The 24,236-nt window shown below is 39.7% G+C and overlaps 1 protein-coding gene across 1 annotated transcript in view; it reads right to left on the bottom strand.

Annotated features, from left to right (window-relative positions):
- The window catches only part of CSMD3 (CUB and Sushi multiple domains 3), a 781,433-nt gene that overhangs the window by 160,768 nt on the left and 596,429 nt on the right, over nt 1-24,236 (bottom strand). Inside the window, exons 32-33 of the mRNA XM_038745631.1 lie at nt 850-963; nt 242-337 (exon numbers count right to left, since the gene is read on the bottom strand). Of these exons, the coding sequence (XP_038601559.1) occupies nt 242-337; nt 850-963 (210 nt within the window). The remainder of the gene's footprint in view (nt 1-241; nt 338-849; nt 964-24,236) is intronic.

Genomic DNA, 24,236 nt, shown 5'->3' with positions numbered 1-24,236 from the left:
AAAAAAAAGTAAGCTAAGTAGAGAACAATGTTGAGGTTAGAGGCGAGGGAAATGGTAGATCTGAACTAAGCATGAAAATGAAGAAAATCAAGTTTTGAAGAGGATGCTTTCAATGTAGAAAACAACTTCCATCATTGAGACACTTGTAAACTACACACTTTCTTTAAAGACTAAAGATTAATAAACATTGGATTAGAATATTTCATTCCTTAGTTCTCTGGTGGGCTACTGGGTCACTTACCTTGGTAAACAAAGTGAAATCCCTTAGCTGTTATTGGTCCAACTGAAGTAAATCGAATTGTGATCTGATTACCTGAACTCAGTGGAAGTGATTCTCCTACTCAATAAAACAAACACTGATATCATAAATAATTTTCAATAAATTAACCTCAAAATATCTTCCAAATGTCTGTTACTTGAAAACAATTGTCAATTAAATTCTACCCATATTATCTTACATGCCTGCCATCAAGCATTTAATCTTTCATTACATGTTTTGTACATATTCCCTGCTTCATTTTGGAGGCACTCTAAAACATGTCTTAAAAATCTGACAATACATTAAGCACCACCACAGGCATACTGTGTACAAGGTGAATAAATGCATTTTTACTTTACTACAATAATCATGTGATAGTAATAAAATTCAGGACAAATATGGACGGCACTTTGCTTTTTTAGATATGATAGTTCAGAAGGCTTTACTAGACTTCTTTGTTTAATGTTCATATAGTGGTATTTCTAACAACTTATTTCCAAGAAAGGACAGTGGTGGTTTTGCCTTTCACTGTGACATCAAAGTCAGCATTAAATGAATGACTGATTCATTACAGTTCCATTAAAGGATACCTGAATGGGATCCTGAGAGGGAAGATAACAGGGAAGACTGCTGAGTTGGCCCATCATACACCTCAACCACATCATGGAGTGATGTCTGGAAAAATACAAACTGGCCAAACACCACTGATCAACAGGAACCAGGAGAAGCAACATAAATCACCAACCATCCAAAAACAAAAACAAACAAACAAAAAAATAAATAGAAAGAGCAGGAGAGAGAGAACAAAGTATTACAATATGTTAATTGTTTCTTTTTACATTTTTTAAGAGGCTTGGGGCCAATCAGTTGGTTTCTCTCAGAGATTAATTTCAAGTCAAAGAAATATGTTTATTTGTGAGATGTTTAACAGAATGCTAAAAGTACTAATTCTGAGAAAAATATTATGTTTGCTAACAATAATTTGTGTTGCAAAAGACAGACAGCTATAGTAATGGCCACATTTTGACTTCATTTCTAAATTTGTTTCTAGAATATTAACTTTGTGATTCTCTTCTCTTTTTTATTTTATTAGTTGCCATTTTATTAGTTCTGGTAGTTTATCAATTGTCATTGGACTATCAAATATGATTTTATCATATTATTGATACTTGAGATTTACTTGGTCTAATATTGTCATTTATTAAAAGCTACATAAATAGAACCATTCATAACACTTATAAGGCAAAGCTTATTTTATATTCCCCCAAAATACTAGGGATTCCTTATGACCTATTTTGAAGTTCATAGAAATATAGGTTTTTATTGTGATTAAGTTCTGCTTACAAAATGTAGATATAGTTGCCCAATTACACATAGACCATGTAAATATCCCTTTAGATAACATTTGCTGTTTGTATTTTAGTATGAAAAAGACGGGTACTGTTTTAAAAAAAACTTCTAGACTGTAAACTCCTCATGGGCAGGGAACGTACCAACTGTTCTTTTCCAAGCTCTAAGTACAGTGCTTTGCACACAATAAGCAATCAATAAAAAATTATTAATTGATTAAACCCTCCTACTTTGATTTTTATGAGAAAGATAAATGGCTTCAGTATATGTCTTTGAAAAAAGGTAAACAGAATAGTACTGGAGGCATAGAGCAATTCTTCTGAATTAAAAAAAAATGCCAACAGCTATGTTGATTTTGGTTTCTAATGATCTCACGCAAACATTTTCTGAAAACTAAATTACTATTCATAAATTATATTGAAAATTATTAATTCTAAACCCTGGTATAGCTATCCAAAAATTCAAGGAAACCAGTTTAGTAAGCTAGAATTGCCAATTAGAAATTGTGAAATGTCCCAAATTATTTCATTCATTCAATTGTATTTATTAAGCATTTACTTTGGCTTACTGGGAGAGTACAGTTCAATAACAGACACATTCTCTCCCTACAACCAAATCAAACCTTGATCCAAAAGAGAGGCAAAACAAAAGTAAAATAAAATAAAATAAAATAGCCCTATTTGTATGTTTGTCCTAATAATGTAAAGTCCTCCAAAAGACCTAGGGAGTGATATCAGAAATCTTTTCCTGTTTATACTTTGTTTCACAATGGTATTTATTTGAAGAAAAAGCTTCAAACCTCCCAAGATTTGATGAAGTAGTAATAATATCTCTAGTGGACACTATGAAGAAGCATGAACCTTGATTTAAGCAGCTTTCCATTCTGATTTATTTGGCAAATGTGTCCTAGTATTCCCTCCCTTCCCATTCAAAATAAAAATAAAAATGGAAAGAACAGTTACAATTCCATAGTGTCCCTTATGTCACGGATTAAAAAAATATCATTATCTGCAATTACTCGAGTCAAACTGTTAAGGTTAGCACTCAGTTACTGTGTATTGATATTCCACATCTGGTTCCAGATGTACATCTCCACTCCCTCCATTGTCTAATTGTTCAGTTTAGTCCATTTTATTAAAAGAAAACAGTGGCATTTTTAGTTCAAATAAATAATCAACAACGAGTCCTCATTTCTTGATTGATGACTATAGAACACCCAAATTCCATCAGGGGACTAGCAGTGAGATTCCTCACTGATTGTTTCCTGAAAGTTCAATGTTTCCTTGAAACATTTGTTAATTTGTTTTGTTCTCTGTCTCCCCTTTCTAGACTGTGAGCCCACTGTTGGGTAGGGACCGCCTCAATATGTTGCCAACTTGTACTTTCCAAGTGCTTAGTACAGTGCAGTGCACACAGTAAGCGCTCAATAAATATGATTGATTGATTGATTGAAAGGCTCATTTTGAGATTAAGCTTAAGGGGTGGCTAAGGCATGCCATACTGTACACAAAATGGACTAGCTTGTAAGACAGGTCAAATTACTTACTGATTTCCATCATTAACTCAAACTGCTTTTGCTTGTAATAGGAACAAGCAGAAGCTAGATAATGGTCTTTTTTTAAATATATTGAGACAGATTCTCCACAGGCTTAAGCTATTCCCTGATATTCAGACACATTTGGAAGCTGAATGCATGGTTTTAAGAAATTACATCTTCAATTAACTCACTGAAAACTGGTTATTAATTATCGCTTGTGAAGCAACTCACTCACTGGATGATCAATTAATGAAACCAAACAATGATAATAAAGTGACCCAGAAAAAGTCCCTAGTATGCCATAATCAGGGTTGAAGTCATGTGATTAATAGTATAAAGTCAACAAATAGTCTCTATGGAGGTTCAGATGGGTTTGGTTTATGAGTTTTTATCTATCAATCAGTCAATCAGTCAATGGCATTTATTGAGCGCTTACTATGTGCAGATCACTGTTCTTAGTTCTTGGGAGAGTACAATACAAGAGAACTAGCAGACACACACCCTGCTATAATGAACTTACAGTACAGAGGGGGAGACAGATATTAATATTAAAAAGTAAGTTATTTACACTAAATATTTTTAAAGATATGTACATCTTTTAGACTGTGAGCCCACTGTTGGGTAAGGACTGTCTCTATATGTTGCCAATTTGTACTTCCCAAGCGCTTAGTACAGTGCTCTGCACATAGTAAGCGCTCAATAAATACGATTGATGATGATGATACGTGCTGTGGAGTTGGGGATGGAATGAAAATCAAATGTCCAACTGGATAGACAATGCAGAAGGGATTTGAGGAACAGAGGGTTTAGTCAGGGAAGGCCTCATGGAAAAGATGTGACCTTAATTGTGCTTTGAAGGTGGAGAAAGAGGTGCCCTGGCATAATTGGAGGGCAAGGGAGTTCCAGGCTAGGTGGAGGACATAGGAATGGGGCTGGCCACGAGGTAGATGAAATCGAGGCACAGTGAGTAAACTGGTGCCAGAAGAGCAGGGTGTGTAGACTGGGAAGTAGTAGGAGATTGGTGAGGTGAATGAGTAGGTATTAGAGGTTTCAGAAGAGTGGGGTGACAGGGACAGAACGTTTTTGCTGACGGATAATCTGTGCAGAAAAGTGAAATATGGATTGGAGTGGGTAGAGACAGGAGGGCAGGAGGTCAGCGAGGCAGCAGATGCAGTAGTCAAGGTGGAAGGGGATAACTGCTTGGATCAGCATAGTAGCAGTTTGGATGGTGGTGAAAGGCTAGATTTTAGCAATGTTGTGAAGGTAGAACCAACAGGATTTGGTTAAAGATTGAATTTACAGGTGGAATGAGAAGGATAATTCGAGAACAAAACCGAGGTGAAGGAACTGTGAAACAGGGAAGATAGTGTTGTTGTATACAGTGATGGGAAAAACAGGGGGAGGGCAGGGTTTGGGTGGGAAGATAGGGAGTTCAGTTTTAGACTTGCTTCATTTGCGTGTCAGTGGGATAATCCAAGTAGATATGTTTTGAAGTCAGGAGGAAACACGAGACTGCAGGGAAGGAGAGAAGTCAGGGCTGGAAATACAGTTTTAGTTTTTAGTTTGGGCTTTTCTTTTAGAGGGAAAATATGTGGTGTTAATTAATGAGCACAGAATCAAAAGCCATCCTGCAATTAGACATGGACAGAGAAGCAGCGTGACTCAGTGGAAAGAGCACAGGCTTGGGAATCAGAGGTCATGGGGTCTAATCCTGACTCCACCACTTGTCAGCTGTGTGAGTTTGGGCAAGTCACTTAACTTCTCTGCGTCTCAGTTACCTCATCTGTAAAATAATAAATAAATAAAAGGGTTAGGGTTAGGGTTAGGGTTAGACTGTGAGCCCCACGTGACACAACCTGATCACCTTGTATCCCCGCAGTGCTTAGAGCAGTGCTTTACACATAGTAAGCACTTAACAAATACCATCATCATTATTATTATTACTATTATCATTTGGATGAACAATTGAATGAAGCAGCTCAATAAAAAACAAAGCGCATATGGAATACATTGAAAAACTGAAGCCTACCTATCTGTTATGGGCCTTAACCTAAGAGTCAGCATGCACACACTCTAATCCATACTCTCCCAGTATCAAACTTACTTCTTGATAGAAAGTAAGGTAACTTAAAAGATGAATTAATCATCTTCATTATTCAGTGCAAGCCTATGTACAGTACTTGGTCTGAGTGCATTTTGTGGGCAGAGACATCTTTACGGACTTGGAAGCATATATTTAAAGTATAAGATGTGGTCTTCACTCTTGAGAAGATTACGATCAACTCACTCAGGCCACTATTTTAATAGCACCTTATTAAAATCTGTTGTTAGTTCAGCAGATATGTATGCAAAATTACTAAGGACAGAGAAATTAAATTTGGGCCAAAGTATCCTCTTATCTCTCTGGCCATTCATTCTCAGTCTCCTTTGTGGGCTCCTTCTCCCCCTCCCATCCCATTACTGTAGGGGTTCCTCAAGGGTCAGTTCTTGGTCCCCTTTTGTTCTCGATCTACACTCACTCCCTTGGGGAACTCATTCGCTTCCACGGCTTCAACTATCATCTCTATGCTGATGACATCCAAATCTAGATCTCCAACCCTGCTCTCTCTCCCTCCCTCCAGGTTGATATCTCCTCCTGCCTTCAGGACATCTCTATCTGGATGCTTACCCACCACTGTACTTCCCAAGTGCTTAGTAAAGTGCTCTGCACACAGTAAGTGCTCAATAAATATGAATGAATGAATGAATCTAAAACTCAAAATGTCCAAGACTGAGCTCCTTATCTTCCCTCACAAACCCTGTCCTCTTCCTGACTTTCCCATCACTGTTGACGACACTACCATCCTTTCCGTCTCACAAGCCCGCAACCTTGGTGTCATCCTTGACTACATTTTCTCATTCACGCCACACATCCAATCCATCACCAAAACCTGCCAGTCCCACCTCCACAACATTGCCAAGATCCACCCTTTCCTCTCCATCCAAACCGCTTCCTTGCTGGTTCAATCTCTCATCCTATCCCGACTGGATTACTGCATCAGCCTCCTCTCTGATTTCCCATCCTCCTGTCTCTCCTGGCTTCAGTCTATACTTCACTCTGAAGTCCAGATCATCTTTGTACAGAAATGCTCGGGGCATGTCACTCTCCTCCTGAAATATCTCCAGTGCTTGTCTGTCAACCTACGAATCAAGCAAAAACTCCTCACTCTCGGCTTCAAAGCTTTCCATCACCTCACCCCCTCCTACCTCACCTCCCTTCTCTCCTTCTACAGCCTAGCCCGCACACTCCACTCCTCTGTGGCTCACCTCCTCACTGTGCCTTGTTCTCGCCTGTCCCGTCATTGACCCCTGGCCCATGTCCTTCCTGTGGCCTGGAATGCCCTCCCTCCACACATCCACCAAACTAGTTCTCTTCCTCCCTTCAAAGCCCAACTGGGTACTCAACTCCTCCAGAAGGCCTTCCCTGACTGAGCCCCCCCCCTTTTTTTTCTTTATTCCTCCTCCTCCCCTCCCCATTGCCCCCCTCCCTCCCTCTGCCCTACCCCCTCCCCCTCCCCACAGCACTTGTATATATTTGTACATATTCATTATTCATTCAATCGTATTTATTGAGCGCTTACTGTGTGCAGAGCACTGTACTAAGCACTTGGGAAGTTCAGGTTGTCAACATATAGAGATGGTCCCTACCCAACAACGGGCTCACATTCTAGTAGGGGGAGACAGACAGTAAAACAAAACATGTAGACAGGTGTCAAAATTGTTAAAATAAATAGAAGTATAGCTATATGCACATCATTAACAAAATAAATAGAATAGTCAATATGTACAAGTAAAATGAATAGAGTAATAAATCTGTACAAATATATACAAGTGCTGTGGGGAGGGAAGGAGATAGGGTAGCAGGGTGCAATGGGGAGGAGGAGAGGAAAAATGGGGCTCAGTCTGGGAAGGCCTCCTGGAGGAGGTGAGCTTTCAGTAGGGCTTTGAAGTGGGAAAGAGAGCTAGTTTGGCAGATGTGTGGAGGGAGGGTATTCCAGGCCAGGGGAAGGACGTGGGCCGGGGGTCGACAGCGGGACAGGCAAAAATGAGGCACAGTGATATTCCCTCTTCATTCTCAGTTAAAACACTTTAACAGCAAGAGATGGCATAACAAAAAGGAGATTTGTCCAATGAAGTAGAATTTCTCTTTTTCAACCCAAATATTCCTGTTCTGGCCTTGAAGATCTTAGGGTAAAAAAACAAACGCTGGAGATGGTGTACATGAAGCAAATTCCTCCTTTTTCAAACAAAATATTCTCTCTTTTTCTTTATTAAAAGGCCTTGAAGGCCTGAAATGAACTAATGCACAGGACATGTTTCTGCATGGAGCCAAAGTCTCCTTTTCCATTTCAAATATTTTCTCTTCGGGCTTTGAGGACCTTAGACAGATCATTAGGAGAGCGTCTATTGCCTTTTCTGGCCCTCAAGTGGAAAACCATAAGCAGGATATTCCTTCCATGAAGAAAATCTACTTTATTTGTACATATTTACTATATTCATTTTATTAATGATGTGCATATAGCTATAATTCTATTTATTCTGACAATATTGACACTTACTTGTTTTATTTTTTTTGTTTGTCTCCCCCCTTCTAGACTGTGAGCCTGTTGTTGGGTAGGGACCGTCTCTCTCTGTTGCTGAATTGTACTTTCCAAGTGCTTAGTACAGTGCTCTGTACACAGTAAGCGCTCAATAAATGTGAATGAATGAATGAATAAATATGATTGAATGAATGAATGTGCATTGGCCTCATGAGAACAGTAAAACAAATCTCCTTCTAGGCCTTATTTTCCCTTTTTTTCAGGGTCCTAAGAGAATCCAACAGAAATATTCAGAGTTTACCATATCACAGATGCATAATAAAAGCAAAAGGAAATCCCAAACAAACCAATAGAAGGAACTGAAAAAAAAGGCAGAGTAGAATCAATTTTCATTAAACCCCAGCCTCACTCTCATTAGGACTGCTGCCTAATGCATATTAGGCTTTGAGCAAATGGGCTTGAAACTGAGCTTCATAGCTGCACTAAATCCAGTGAGGCATTATGAGAAACACAAAAGAGGAAACAAATCCCGTTCTTTTCTACTTCATATGTTTCTATACTACACACAAAAAAGCTAAACATTATTTTTCAGGCTCTACTGCATTTAAATAAACCACCACACAAAATGGTTGCACTGTTAGCAGTATGCAGCCTGGATTGATAAAAAAACAGCAGCAGCATTTTTATTTTATAGAATGCCTATTGTTTTGGGAACATACTAAAGATGTGAAGGCTCAATACCTCCCCTGGAGGAGTTTACAATTTAGTGCAATAATCTTTACATAGATAATTCCTAAATTAACCTTTCCAGCATTGACCTCTCTCCTTCCTTCTGCACATCTCTATATAGGTGAACTGCCACCACATCAAACTAAACAGAACAAAAGCGACTCCTCAACTTCCTACCCAAAACCTGTGTTCCCCCTGACTTTGTCGTAACTGTAGACAATACTGTTATCCTCTCTATCTCACAAGCCATAACCTTGGCATTATTATGGACTTATATCTCTCATAATGTCACTAAATCCTGTTAATTTCACCTTCACAACACCACTAGAATTCACCCTTTTTTCTTGATTCAAATTGCTACTACGCTGATTCCTGTACTTATCTCACTTGTCCTGATTAATTCCACCTGCCTCTTTGCTGACCTCCCTGCCTCTCCTCACTCACATAATTCACTCTGCTGCCCAGATCATTTTTTCTAAAAAAGTTCAGTCCACATCTCTCCACGTCTCAAGAACCTCCAGTGGTTGAGCATTCATGACTATCAAACAGAAACTCCTATAAAGGAAATGAGATTTAAAGGACTCAGTCAGCTTGTGCTTACTTCACTGATCTCTTAGAGCCCTGCCCTCAAATTTCGCTCCTCTAGCATCAGTTTTGTCAGTGTGTCCCAATCCTGTGTATATTATCGCCAATCCATTTTCAACATCCTCTCTCTGACCTGGAACTTCTATCCCCTCCATATATCCCAGACCATCACTGTTTCCACTTTCAAAGCCTTATTAAGGTCACATTTTCCCCAAGAGGCTTTCACTGATTAAGCCTTCTTTCCACAATAAAACCCTCTTTCTCCAGATCCCTCTCCCTTCTGTGTCATCTATGAACTTGAATCTTAACCTTTGGCACTTGGTATTCACTATACCCTCAGCCCCACAGCACTTAAACACAGAACATATTGATTTATCTAACTTCTTTCTCCCTCGCTAGACTGTAAGCTTGCTGTGGGCAGGAAATGTCCCTTCTAACTTTATTGTACTGTTACTCTCCCAAGTGCTAAGTACAGTGCTCAAGTACTATAAGGGCTCAATAGATATCATCACTGATTGATTATTGATGGGAGATATGTGGGTGAACAATCATAAGGAAAAGAGTGAGAGAATGGATACAAATGAAAACCCAAGAGCAAACTAGTGAATCAATAGCAAATGCAGACATAAATCTATGTGTGTTGAAGTGGCTGGCAAGAAGATTTGACTAGTAGCTGAAGGAATTATTTTTTTTTAGATTGAATCTGAAAAGTATGGTTTGACAAAAGTGGTTGGAGATGCTGGGGATGTGTTCCAGTGGGTAGGAAAGTATGAGAAATGAATCAAAGGAAAAGAAACAAGATCAAAGGGTACTTTGTGAGGAGAAAATAATTCAAGGTGGGCTGCACATACTACATGCAGACATGCAAAACTTAAAAAAAATCAATTATGTATGTTATTGGTTTGTACTCCTGTCTCTACCTCATGCCTGCTGAATGGTAAATCACTTAATCTCTCTGTGCATTAGTTTCCTCAACTGTAAAATGGAGTAAAGTTTCCTTACTCTCCTTCCCCCTTAGACTGTGTCCAACCTGGTTATGCTGTATCTACTTAGTGCTTAGTAAAAGTGATTGACATATAGTCACTACATAAAAATTACAATACTAATTACTATTATTATTGTTTTTCAGACCAGGCTTGGAAGGAAGGAAGAGTTGAAGGAAGAATCAACAGGATTTGGGGGCAGATTGAATTTGTGGATTAAATAAGAGAGATCAGCCAAGGACAAGGACAAGGTTACGGGCTTGTGAGATCTAGAGAATAGTGAAGTTGTCCAAAGTAATGGGAAAGACATGGGGAGGACAGCATTTGATGGGAAGATGAAGAGCTCTGCTTGGGATATGTTAAGTTTGAGGTGTTTGTAGAGAATGCAAGAAGATATGCCCTAAATGTAGCAGGAAATGAGAGACTGCAGAGAAAGAGAGAGGTCAGGGAAAGACAGACTTAGGAATCATTTCTGTAGAGATTAAGATACTCAATTGGCTCTCCCTACCTAACTATTCTTGCTCCTTCTACAACCCATGCACACTTCACTCTCCAACATTATCTACTTAACGTGCCTCAGTTTAGTCTTTCATCTCATTCACCTCTTGGACTCCCTCCTGCCTGGAACTCACTCTTCATTCATATACCTTCTTTATATCCAATAGACAGCCATTCTCCCCACCTTCAGAGCCCTTCTAAAATCCTATTTCCTCCCAGAAGCCTTCCCTAACTAAACTCTCATCTCCCACTATATTCCCTCCATTTTGTGTACCTATGCTTTTGGATCTGTACCTCCTAAGCTCTTTTATACTCACCCTACTATCACCCCTACAGCACTTATGTACATAAGCTTATATTCTACTGCTTCCCCTATCTGTAATTTATTTTTATGCCTATATCCCCCATTAGACTATGAATTCTTTGAAGAAAGTGTCCACAAACTCTACTGTCTGCTCCCAAGCTCTGAGCACCACGCTCACATAATCACTTAATAAACTCCACTGGAAAAAGAATGGAAGGAACAGCAATCCATTTTTTTTTTTTGAAAATGCACTGTTGCTGCTCTACCTTGTGAATTTCAATTCAATTAGGGAAGAGAGCAAAGCTCTAAAAGAGCTAGTCTTGTTTGAAAGGTCAGGCAAACCTTGAGCAATTTCACTTAAATTCTGGGCTTGGGTGGGCCACACTCACATTTCCTAGTGTTTTATAAATATTATTGCTTTGCCCAGTCATTCATTCCATTACAGTATTAGAGAATAGTATATTCTTTGACATATTCTGTCAATAGACAACATTTAAAGAGTAAATACTATTGTCATAGTCATCTTTCATATATATATATATATGGAGATTACTTTCTCAGGTGTGATTTTGAATCATCGAAACACTATACATACTATATCTGATCCCATAGGTTTGTAGCTACCTGAGATTTCAGCATACAGTAAGAGTGAAGACATAGTAAGACTTTGGTTCATTATTATACAATACAAAAATAATCAGTTTATTAAACATGGCTCTCCTGAACAGCCAGATGCCAGCATATGCTTTAGCATCTGTCATCTGTGTTAAATTACAATATTCTTGAGGATAGGGACCAAATATCCCAGAGCTGGATAGGACAGGGACTAAATTTCTTGTTTTCTCCCAAGAGCCTAGCACAGGGGTCTACACACAGCAGATACTCAATATATAGTACTGATTGACTGAAGTCCCTGAAATCATTGCATTAGCAAGGACTTATATTAATTTTTCCTAAATTTAGATTTAAAGGAATATCTAATATTTTCAAGTTCAAAATTGAAAGGCTTACAACCTATTGTTTCGGCACAGGTATATGGTATACTTTAATGGCACATTAAAGTAATTATCCTAAATGGATAATGTCATATCTATATGTACAATTATACTAAAGTAGCTGATTGATTAAGCAACTTAATTTCCAAGTGGCAAATGATCTACAGCACAATATTGTGTATTGTGAAGATACTATTAAACAGCATCCAACCATATGGATTAATGAAGAGACTATATATTCTGACTTCAGAATTTGGCACACGTCCAGAAGAACAAATATGCCCATCATAATTGACAATAGTTTTTACACTCAAAATTTTTTTTTAAATGGTGGAAGCAACATTTACTTGCTATAACGATCCAAATTAAAGTTTACACTAAATTTATGCATCCCTAAAACATAGTGTAGCAAATGGAAAAATATGATCCAACCACTCTTAGTTCCTTCCTCCATTCTCCTAGCATTTGTAGCTTCTCTGACATGCTAAATGTCCTATTCCTTCAAAGACCTGCTGCCTTCAAAATGCACTCAGTAGAAAGGTATCCAGCTCTACAGTACTCACTCACTCTTAGAATAGTGCTCTGCTAGGGTATTTAAGTGCTCACCAAATGTCACTGATTATTTGTTTTGATTGATTAAGGTACCTGCTGCTTCCACTTTTCTATCACTATTTCTGCTTGTTGGGGCTATTGGTGAGAATGTCTTCCTTTCCTCAATTGTCTTGCTTGTGCTATCCCGAGCAATGACTCTCTAGAGGAGGTATCAAGGATCTTGCAGCTCTATAGGGATAATGGCCCAGGGGCAGAAAGAGAGGCAATGGAGTTTGCAAAGGCAGAGAGCCCCCCTTTATATAAAATGCTGAGGAGGGTTCATACTTCCTTAAATGTTGATATTAAAGTGATCATTATTTTCCGTAGATGAATTGCTTTTAAAAATTTCATTGCATCAGTTTCAGATTATTATAGTATACTCAAATTAGTGGTATGAATCGTTGTTTGTAACAGTGATAACATCACACCCTGAGTGAGGAAGCCTGTTATCTTTTCTTGGAGGATATCATTAGGACCCGATTTTAATAGCTAAACTATTTGAATTACCCATGAAAGTCCTAGCCAAGGCCATTTCTTAAGGCCACAAGTAAGCAAAAATATGAGCATCTATCTGGCACCAAGACACTCAACAAACTACTATTCTGCATAAAAGGAACTTAACTAGTGGGCACAGTTTATATGCAAGGTGCCCTCTGGTATATATTGATTTAGCTTATTTTCAATGTAACGAAATTGATTCAAGTGTTTCAGGTTTCAAGACTCAATAAATGTATGCTTAATTCAGACAAAATTACCACTTGTTAAATGCTATTTACTTGTATGTTTTAGTTTGTTCACTCTGATGCCCAGACCGTTTTCAATCCACATCTCCCCTCTCCTCAAAAATCTCCAGTGTGTGCCTCTCCACTTCCACATCAAGCAGAGACTCCTTACTAATGGCTTTAAAGTACTCAATTCTCACCCTCCCATACTTATTTCACTAATGTCCTATTACAACACAGTCCATGCACTTTGCTCCTCTATCACCAATCTGCTTTCTGTGCCTCGATCTTGCCACTGATCTTTTGCTCACATTTTTTCTCTGGCCTGGAACTCTCTCCCCCTTCACAGATAATAGACCCCAAGTCCCCACATATTGAAAGTCTTATTAAAATCACACCTCGAAGAGGTTTTCTTCAACTAAACCCTTGTTTACCCTATTCCTTCTCCTCTGGACATCACCTAAGCATTTGAATTTGTACCCTTAAGGCACTTGGCATTCACCCCACCCTCAAGACAAAAGCACTGTATACACAGACACTGTTCATTTATTTTTTAATTTATTTTAATGTTCTGCCTCCCGCTACACTGTAAGCTCTTTGTGGGCAGGGATCATGTCAACCAACTCTGTTGCATTGTAGTCTCCCAAGCACTAATTCATTCATTCATTCATATTTATTGAGCGCTTACTGTATGCAGAGCACTGTACTAAGAGCATGGAAGGTACAACTCAGCAACAGATAGAGGCAATCCCTGCCCAACAACGGGCTCACAGTCTAGAACAACAAAACAAAACAAGTAGACAGGCATAATTAGCATCAAAATAAATAAAAAGAATTATAGATATATGCACATCATTAGTAAAAGTAAAAGAATAATAAATATGTACAAATATATACAAGTGCTGTGTGGTGGGGAAGGGGGTAGAGCAGAGGGAGGGAGTAGGGGCAGTGGGGAGGGGAGAAGGAGCAGAGGAAAAGGAGGGCTTAGTTTGGGAAGGCCTCCTGGAGGAGGTGAGCTCTCAGTAGGGCTTTGAAGGCAGGGAGAAAGCTAGGTTTGCGAATTTGAGGAGGGATGGCATTTCAGGCCAGAGGTAGGACGTGAGTCACAGGTCGACGGGGGACAGATGAGAACTAGGCAGAGTGAGGAGGCTTTGCACACAAAAGCAGTCAGAGAAGCAGCATGGCTCAGTGGAAAGTGGAAAGAGACCAGGCTTGGGAGTCAGAGGTCATGGGTTCTAATCCCAGCTCCGCCATTTGTCAGCTGTGTGACTTTGGGCAAGTCACTGCACTTTTCTGGGCCTCAGTTACCTCATCTGAAAAATGAGGATTAATATTGTGAGCCTCACATGGGATAACCTGATCACCTTGTATCCCCCCAGCACTTAGAACAGCACTTTGCACATAGTAAGCGCTTAACAAATACCATTATTATTCATTATAATAAATGCCATTGTATAGTTGATTGATTTGATAACTTCTCCCAATACCTCTGAGTTTCTCCATTTCTACTAGCTCATTTTACACAAGAGGGGAACCTTCTTTTCTCTCTCTAGGTCCATGTTGAGCAGATGAGTGCTTTTAGTGAATCCCCATTATGGTTATTTTATAGGAATGATACTTCATATCAGACATTCATTTACATATCAACCTAATGTTATGATTAAAGTTTTTTTTTTTCTTACTGACAGGTTATTTAAAAATATGAAGGGGGAAAAAAATCTAAAAATCTATGTACATGCCCCAAGTCTATTTATACACATTGATTTGCATTGAATCAAAACTGCTCTTTAAGAAAGATGAATGCACAAAAAAATCCTCACTTAATCCGGGATGATTTATCTGGGATGCATAAATAAAAGTTTATTTATGCAATAGGGCACTTGGAAGAAAAAATGTCAAGTACTCAAGCAATCAATCAATAGTATTTATGGAATTAATTGTACACTTACTGTGTGCCAAGCACTGTTTGGGAGAATACAATAGAATTTTAAATTCAAGCAGAGGAAACACACTATGAAATAAATTATAGACGGGGGAAGCAATACGTTATCATCATCATCAACATCAGTCGTATTTATGATGTTATGATCGCAGTTATCGTAATCGTAGTTATGATGACATATCCATACATGAACATGTGTATGTGTGATTTTCCCAACTACTTAGGTGTTATAAATCTAAGAAGGGAAATAGGGTAGAGATATGAGAGATTAATCAGGGAAGACTTCCTGGAGGACATTAATTTTAGCAATACTATAAAGACAGGGAGAGCTATGGCCTGCCAGAAGTGAAGGAGGAGGGAGGTTCCCACAGAAGGCAAAAAGTGAACAACAATTCAGTGGTGATACAGTTGAGAATATGGCACTCACTATAAGTAGGTTGGCTTGAGAGGAATTAAGGGTATGAGTTGGTGTGAGGTGAGAGAAGACTGAAGATTAAGTAAGGCTGACTGAGTGCTTTAAACCTAATAATAATTAGAAGTTTCTCATTTTTGTACTATTTGCAAAAAAGATGGACACTAAAATAATCAACAGGTGGAAGACGAGGAGAAATGGACATATACACTATTTATGTAAAATGTATAATAGACCGTAGCGGTTATGCCCTGGCCCCGACCTGGTCTTTCATGTTCTGCTTCTTAGTATACGTTCTTTGGATGCTGTCTCATTCCTCTGGGTGAGCGGGCCATTTTCCCGAGATGTCTATCTGACTGGGAACAGTGTAGCCTTGTTGTGGGTTGCTTATATGAAGCCCCCTCGCACCGGTTAGACCTCCCCGTGTTCCCAGGATGTACCTATAAACAACTGATAGTGAGTGCATAGTCTGAGGTGGCTATAAAAACCCCTCCTATAGTGTCGGGGTTGTGGTGTGCTGTTTGGGGCCCTGAAGTCACCCAGTATACTTCCCCACAATAAACCTCTACTGGCGTGGTCTGCCTCCTTCTTCGGAATTCCTGGGCTGTCCCATTAAACAGGGATAGCACTGGGCAGGTTTTGCCGGAACACAGACGTATATCAGTACTATGGGAAATAGTACACAAAGTCTCTTGTGGTGCAAAAGCATTGAAATATCTGTTAAAGGGACATAGTATGGAGAGATTAGAAAATAACATGGCAATGCCTCTTGGAGGAGGAGTGATTCAGAGGTATTTCAAGTGAGAAGAACTATAATCTTCAGATTTAAGCAAAGAAATAGTTCCAGGTATGGGAAAGGATGTGAGCAAAGGGTCAGTAGCTGGAGAGATGAAAACAAGGCACAGTGATTAGATTAACTTGAAAGGAGGTAAGAGTGTGAGCTGGAATGTCACAGAAGGAGACACTAAATAGGAGGGATAGAACTGATAGCGTCTCCTAAAGTCAGTGGCAAAGAGTTTTTGCTTGATGTAAAGAGGAATGGGTAACCCTATTGGAGGTTTTTGAGGAGATGTGCAGGTAACATTTTAGAAAAATAATCCAGGCAGCACAATGAAGTGTAGACCTGAGAAGCAAAGCAGGGAAGGATGTCACCATTAAACTGGGGATCAAACTAAGCTGAGTCTTCACAAAAGTCTCAAGTTCTCAAACATGAGTGGTCTTGACAAGCTGCCTTTGCTCTTAGGGGGACTCGTCTGTTTAAACTATCTGAGGAGCTGTGATCTTGAGAAGATGTGAATTTTGTCTCTAGCTAGTGACTCATGAGAAACTGTCACAAACTAACAGTCTAGCTGGGGTGAGCTGCGACTTCCTGCATCTTCCCTAGAGCATGGCTGGGTCCTAAATCCAGTTCTGCCACTTGCCTACTGTGTGACCTTGGAAAATTCATTTAACTTCTCTGTGTATTCAATGCTTTTCTCCTTCCTATTTGGACTGTGAGCCCTATGTTTCTGACCTGATTATCTCGTGTCTACTCCGGTTCTTAACACAGTGCTTGGTATCATAATAAGCACTTAGCAGGTACTGTAATCATTATTATTATTATCTTGATGTAGGGTGTCTCTGTCAAGGGGCTCATGACCTGAATCTTGACTTCAGGTGACTTGGCAATGCTGCCCAAGTCTATGTGTAGAACAGCTGGCAGTGGTGAAACCTCCTGAAGGCTTGGATGTCCTCCAAGGCTTACTGCATGCAACAGCACATGCCTTAGGCAACAGCGAGGTTGAACTGAATCTTGTACATCATCAAGTATTGGACCATATGCTGTATCACTGTTGCTATGACATCCACAACCTGGAACTGCATCTCAGGTGTCTTGGCAAAGCTACCCTGACACACACTGAAATCAGCCTCAGGGAATGTAAGCAGATACACTGTCAGTCCAGACCAAATGCAGACCATTTTTCCTCAGATTCCAAATGCAAAAATGAGGCAGGAACCTCCTCTCTTTTATCTCTTTTCTTAGTAAAGATGGCATTTAAAAAATACTTAGCATTATGCTAAGCACTACAAGATGATGAAGCAGTGTGATCTAAAGCAAAGAGCATGGACCTAGAAATCAGTGGATCTGAGTTCTAATCTCAGCTCCTCCATTTGTCTGCTGTGTGACTTTGGGCAAGTCACTCAACTTCTCTTTGCCTCAGTTACCTCATTTGTAAAGTGGGGATAAGACTGTGAGCACTTTTTGGGAAAGGGTTTGCATCCAGCCTAATTATCCTGTATCTACCCCAGCACTTAGTACAGTGTTTAGCACATAGTGATGCTTGGCAAACACAACTGGAAAAAAAAAGAAGATAATTACTTCTGACACAGACTCCATCCCACATAGATTTTACAGTCTAATAGAGAAGCAAACAGTTAGATGATCCCTATTTTGCAGATGAGAAAACTAAGGCACAGAGACACAGCTCAATCATTTGTTTAAATCATATGGCAGGCAAGTGGCACAGCTAAGACAAGAACCCTGGCCTCCTGACTTCCAATTCCATGCTCTTTTCACTATGCTATGTTGCGTCCATCTCTAATCTTTGCCCTCTTCAGACTCAGTGCATAGGCGATGCAAAAGGGAAGAAAAATAAGGTGGAGAAATGAGTGGTTAATCAGGGAAGGCCTCTAGGATGAAGAATCTCCAACGGTTGCCCATCCACCTCCATAACAAACAGAAACTCCTTAGTATGGAAATAATACTAGGTCACTGTAGTATTTTCAGTCATCAATAGCAAGCGGAACTCCTTAGCATCCTCCCTTCAAGGCCCTGCTGAGAGCTCACCTCCTCCAGGAGGCCTTCCCAGACTGAGCCCCTTCCTTCCTCTCCCCCTCGTCCCCCTCTCCATCTCCCCATCTTACCTCCTTCCCTTCCCCACAGCACCTGTATATATGTATATATGGTTGTACATATTTATTACTCTATTTATTTATTTATTTATTTATTTATTTTACTTGTACATTTCTATCCTATTTATTTTATTTTGTTGGTATGTTTGGTTCTGTTCTCTGTCTCCCCCTTTTAGACTGTGAGCCCACTGTTGGGTAGGGACTGTCTCTATGTGTTGCCAATTTGTACTTCCCAAGCGCTTAGTACAGTGCTCTGCACATAGTAAGCGCTCAATAAATACGATTGATTGATTGATTGATTGATTTAAAGCACTCCGTCAGATAGACCCACCCTACCTCACCTCACTAAACTACTACAATCCAGCCCACATAGTCCACTCCTCCAGCACCAGCTTTCTCACTGTGCCCTGATCTCATCTATGTCGCTACCGACCACTCTCCCACATATCTCCCCCTAATGTGGAATTCCCTTTCTTTCCATTTATGCCAGACCACCACTCCACATTCAAAGTTTGCATTATTAAATTTGCATCTCCTCCAAGAGGCCTTCCCCGATTAAACCATCTTTCCCCCAGCTTGCTCTCCCTTCCTCATTGTCTCAGTACTTCTACCTGTGACCTTTGGGCACCAGATATTTGCCCCACCTCCAACCTCACAGCACTTATGTACATGCTTTTAAATTATATATTATGAATAACTTATTTATTCATATTAATGTCCAGCTCCCCTTCTCTTCTGGAAGCTCGTTATGGGCGGGGAACATGTCTACTAATTCTGCTGTATCATACTCTCCCAAGAGCTTAGTACGGTGCTCTGCATATAGTAAATGCTAGATAAATATGATTGATTGATTGACATAATGTTAGTAGAGCTTTAAATATATGGAAATAGTAGTCTGTCAGATATGATTGGGTTGGTATTTTAGTCAGCATGGCTTAATGGATACAGCACAGGTCCAGGAGTCAGAAGTCATGGGTTCTAATCCCAGCTCTGCCACTTGTCTGCTGTGTGACCTTGGGTGACTCACTTCTCGACTGTGAGCCCACTGTTGGGTAGGGACCGTCTCTATATGTTGCCAACTTGTACTTCCCAAGCGCTTAGTACAGTGCTCTGCACACAGTAAGCACTCAATAAATATGACTGAATGAACTTCACTTCTCTGGGCCTCAGTTCTCTCATATGTAAAATGAGGATTAAGACTGTGAAACCCATGTGGGACAGAACTGTGTCCAACCTGATTATCTTGTATCTATCCTAGGGTTTAAAACAGTGTTGGCATATAGTAAGTGCTTAAGTGCCATAATTATAACCAATATTATTATTATTATGGAGGAGTACTCTTTCTGTACTCTTCTGTTTGGAACACCCCGGTAGTATTTTTCTCTTAGACTTCTTTTTTCCTTGGACTACAATCCTTTTGTGGAGCCAGGAATGGCTGTACTTAATTGATTATTACAGAGTCTCAATTTAGGATGTGGCAAAACTACATTAAGGATGTGGCAAAACTACACAACAGATGCATTACCCATACTGTCACATAAAGAAACAATTGGTTTCAAGAAGACTGAACTCTGAAGAGGTGGAACCTTCACCACCACGAATTCCTTCTGCAATCTTGGCCCTCCTGAAGCTACTGTCAAACTTTGATTCTGGTGGTGCATCTGAGAAGGCGTCAGAGCAGTTGGAGGGAAGCTGTGCCTAAGCCTAGAGCCAGGCTACAAGTTAAGTGTTAGACCAGGAATATGGAAGGAGGTAAATCTTTCTAAAGGAAACAATTTAATTTTCTTCAAATATATCACGCGATGTCCTGGCTCAATTTCACAGTATTTTAAAGTTTCTGTTGTGAAATTCTGAGTAAGAGAATAGGCTTGAAATAAGTAAGAAACCAGTGATCTCTTCAAGAAAGATGATGAGTTCCTAATATGAGATTCAAATGAAGCATTCATTTTATTGCCCATAGCAAAGGCACAGTGTTTTTTTTATGTGTGTGTGTGTGTGTGTGTGTGTAAATTAAAATAAATATGTAAATTGAAATGAACATGTTCATTTGTTTTATATGAAAAAAACTTTTATATATAAAGTGTTCTGACAAAGGAGAGGCAGAAAGATGAAAAATGAGAAGGCATGGTCTGCTGTTCTGTTTTTAGAAATAAAGGCTAAACAGTAGAGGATGATGGATGAATTCTACTCAATGAAAATGGGAAGGCAGCCTTGAGTTGTGAAATCTAACATTTCTAAAGGCACAAAATAAACTGTCACTGGCTTGTTTTCCTAAATATAACTTACCTGCTCTGGTTTAGAGTCCCTCGTTCCATTTCAGAGGTTGACAGCATGTGCAAATGCTTAGTTAAGAATCTGTATACCACATCATTGTTCAGGATTCTTGAAAAGCAATTAATGCCTTAATACATGCATATAATTCATAACATTAGAAGAATGAGAAGTTAAATCAATTCTCATGTTCCAGATTTGATTTCTCATATTAAGAAAGAGTAGTATTTTTGCCCTTCAGTGGACAATCGCTTATTTGAAACCACTTTCGTGGGCTCCTCCTCCCCTTAACTTTGGGTGTCTCTCAAGGTTCAGTTCTGGGTCCCATTCTTTCTCCATCTACACTCATTCCCTTGGAGAAATCAATCGCTCACATAGCTTCAACTACCACCTCTATGCCAATGATTACTGTGTGCAGAGTACTGTATTGAGTGCCAATGATTTCTAAATCTTCATTTCCAGCACTGAACTCTCTCCCTTTGCAGTCTCACATTTCCTCCAGCCTTCAAAACATCTCTACTTGGATGTCCCACCATCACCTCGAATTAACATGTCTAAAACAGAACTCCTGTTTCCACCCAAACCCTATCTTCTCCCTGACTTCATCACTGTAGACAGCACCACCATCCTTCCTGTCTCACAAGCCCATAGCCTTGGTGTTATCCTTGACTCCTCTCTCACTCAACCCACATATTCAATCCAAAATTAAATCCTGTCAGTTCAACCTTCACAACATCACTGAAATCCACTCTTTCCAAGCAAACTGCTGCCATGTTAGCCTCCTTGCTGACCTCCCAGCCTCCTGTCTCTCCCAAATCCAGTTCATACTTTACTCTGCTGCCCAGATCATTTTTTTTACAAAATCATTCAGGCAATTTTTCCCCACTCCTCAAGAATCTCAAGTGGCTGTCCATCCATCTCTGCATCAAACAGCAACTCCTTACCACTGGCTTAAAAGCACTCAATCACCTTGCTCCCTCCTACCTCACCTCACTACTCTCTTACTACAACCCAGCCCACACATGTTGCTCCTCTAATGCCAACCTTCTCACTGTGCCTCAATCTCGTCTATCTCACCACTGACCTTTCTCTTGCCCAAATCCTGCATCTGGCCTGGATTGTCCTCCCTCTTTGCATCTGAAAGACAATTACTTTCCTTACCTTCAAAGCCTTATTGAAGGCATAACTCCTTCCAAGAGGCTTTCCCTGACTAAGCCCTCCTTTCCTTTTCTACTTTGCTCTGATTTGCTCCCTTTATTCATTTCCCCTTCCCAGTCCCAGAACACTTATGTTGTGGCTTTATTTATTTATACTAATATCTGTCTCCCCCTCTAGACTTTAAGATCATTGTGGACAGGGAATGTGTCTGTTACATTGTTACACTACAATCTCCCAAACACTTAATACAGTACTCTACACACAGTAAGCACTCAATAAATACAATTGACTGACACCTCCAACAATTTGTCAAATATTTTGAAGAATCAGAATGTTCACTGCTTGTGCAGATTATATTCAAAACTATTGGGAAGGTCTGTGGAAAGAATTTCAAAATCTTCTACAGCCACAAGCTGTAATCCATCAAAAGTATTTATTGAGCAGTAATTTATTTTAATGTCTGTCTACACTTCTAGACAAGTTCTTTGTGGCCAGGGAATGTGTCTACCAACTCTGTTGTATTATATACTTTCTTAAGTCCATAGTACAGTGCTCAGCACTCAGTAGACACTTAGTAAATATGAACGATTGTGCACCTGCAGGGTGCAGAGCTCTGTACTAAGAAATTGGTACCTAGCTGAATGTGGGAGGACATAGGTTACTAGAGAGGGCTCCATTTGCTTCTTTGATGAAGGTTCATCTGCCTTCCTTCCTCAAATTTATTTCAGGATTAGAAATGGTCTTGAATTGATTAGAATTAGTCTTTTATTTTCTTTTTGTGGCTATACTGAATGGGAGCAAAATCCACCTGGGCTATCATTAAGGGTCCCTAAAGAGGGTCCATTTTTATCTCCCAAAAATATGGCATTTTGATTATGGTAAGGTATCACTATCAGAGTTGCCAGCTAAAACCAACATAATGAGGAAAAAACAGTACTTGAGGCAAAGCAGTGGATTTATCATTAACACTTTACTACAGCTCAAGATCATAAAGAATGGAAGGACTGTGATACTAGCTCATTGCAGTATTTTCAAACATTGCTAGAAAGTTGAATGGACTATAACAGCTACAGCAGCACTAATGAAGATACAGTTGGCTCAAATTTCCTCCCAGCACAATGCAGGCAAGGGCAACTAGTGAGAAGGCAATTATATTGTATTGTACTCTCCCAAGTACTTAGTACACTGCTCTGAACATAGTAACCACTCAATAAATGCCACTGGTTTATCTCCCCTTCCACCAACAAGAAACAAACTCTATGGAGGACAGAGAACAGGCCAACATGTGAAGATGTGACCTTACCTCCAACTCTTGAGGAGTCATGAAAAATGGCAACTGGCTCTGACAACATTTCTACAGGCATCTGTAAACCATGTTACCACGGAATGATTATATACAGCTGTGTGGTTCCTTCTTTAACAAAGGAACAATGAAGAAAATCACAGGACTTAAATACTGCCACCATAATTGTGATAGTCAAGACAAAATGTTACAGAGATGACAACAAATGATTGGGATAGTTTCTATTCTCCTGCACAGTGGCCATGATAAAGCCCTTCTGAAATCTCAATTCCTCCAAGAGGCTCTCTCCAATTATTTTATTTTTCTTTTCTCTAGGTCATACCTTCTAACTCACCATCTCTCATTTACACTTTCACAGCCACCCATGACCCTTTTGTATGGTATCAATTTAGAAATGCTACCATTCTCCATCCATCTTTTTATTTTCCTCCGCCTCCCATCTGCAAATTATCTTCACCTGTTCATCCAGGTCGTTTGTTTAGTTTATCAATATAAATTCTTGTTTCTGTGTCTGACATTCCTGAGAAAGGTTGAAACAGCACCTTTGTTTTTTTTGACATTTTCCTCTCAGGAAACCTGGTTGTTTTGGTGAGACTGTTGAAAGTCATTTGCAGATTGTCTTGTTTAGGTGCCTCTAGGGTAAAATCATCTGCATGCAACAATTCTCAATTGATAATTTAGGATTATGGATGGTGCTTGAAATCTGAGGGTTGGAAGAATTTCCCGGTGTTTCAAGAGCTTATGCTAACACCTGCATTCAGTCTTGCACTGCATTTTCCAGCCAGGTCGGGTTGAATAAACCGAACAGTACTGGGCCTTCTAGGACTTTATGCTGTAATCCACTGGCAAGGGAATTAATTGGACAGGCCAATTCATGCCAGGATGGATAGCTTCAGAATCGTGATGAACTTTTCAGGACAATCAAATTTGCTAGGTAATTTCCATAGCCCAGATCGACTGAAGATACCAAATGCTTTAGAAAGGGCTAGAACAAACTTTGTACGGGTCTCAGTGCTGCTCTCTGCCATCAGTTTCACATGCTCTTTTTCCAATTTTTCACGGCTCTGACTGCCATGATGACTTCCTCAATACTTGGGAAAAGTACCATGTCTATGCACATTGGAC

Source organism: Tachyglossus aculeatus, chromosome 4, assembly GCF_015852505.1.
Source record: "Tachyglossus aculeatus isolate mTacAcu1 chromosome 4, mTacAcu1.pri, whole genome shotgun sequence".
Lineage (NCBI taxonomy): Eukaryota > Metazoa > Chordata > Mammalia > Monotremata > Tachyglossidae > Tachyglossus > Tachyglossus aculeatus.
This window is presented reverse-complemented; position numbering and strand designations above follow the sequence as displayed.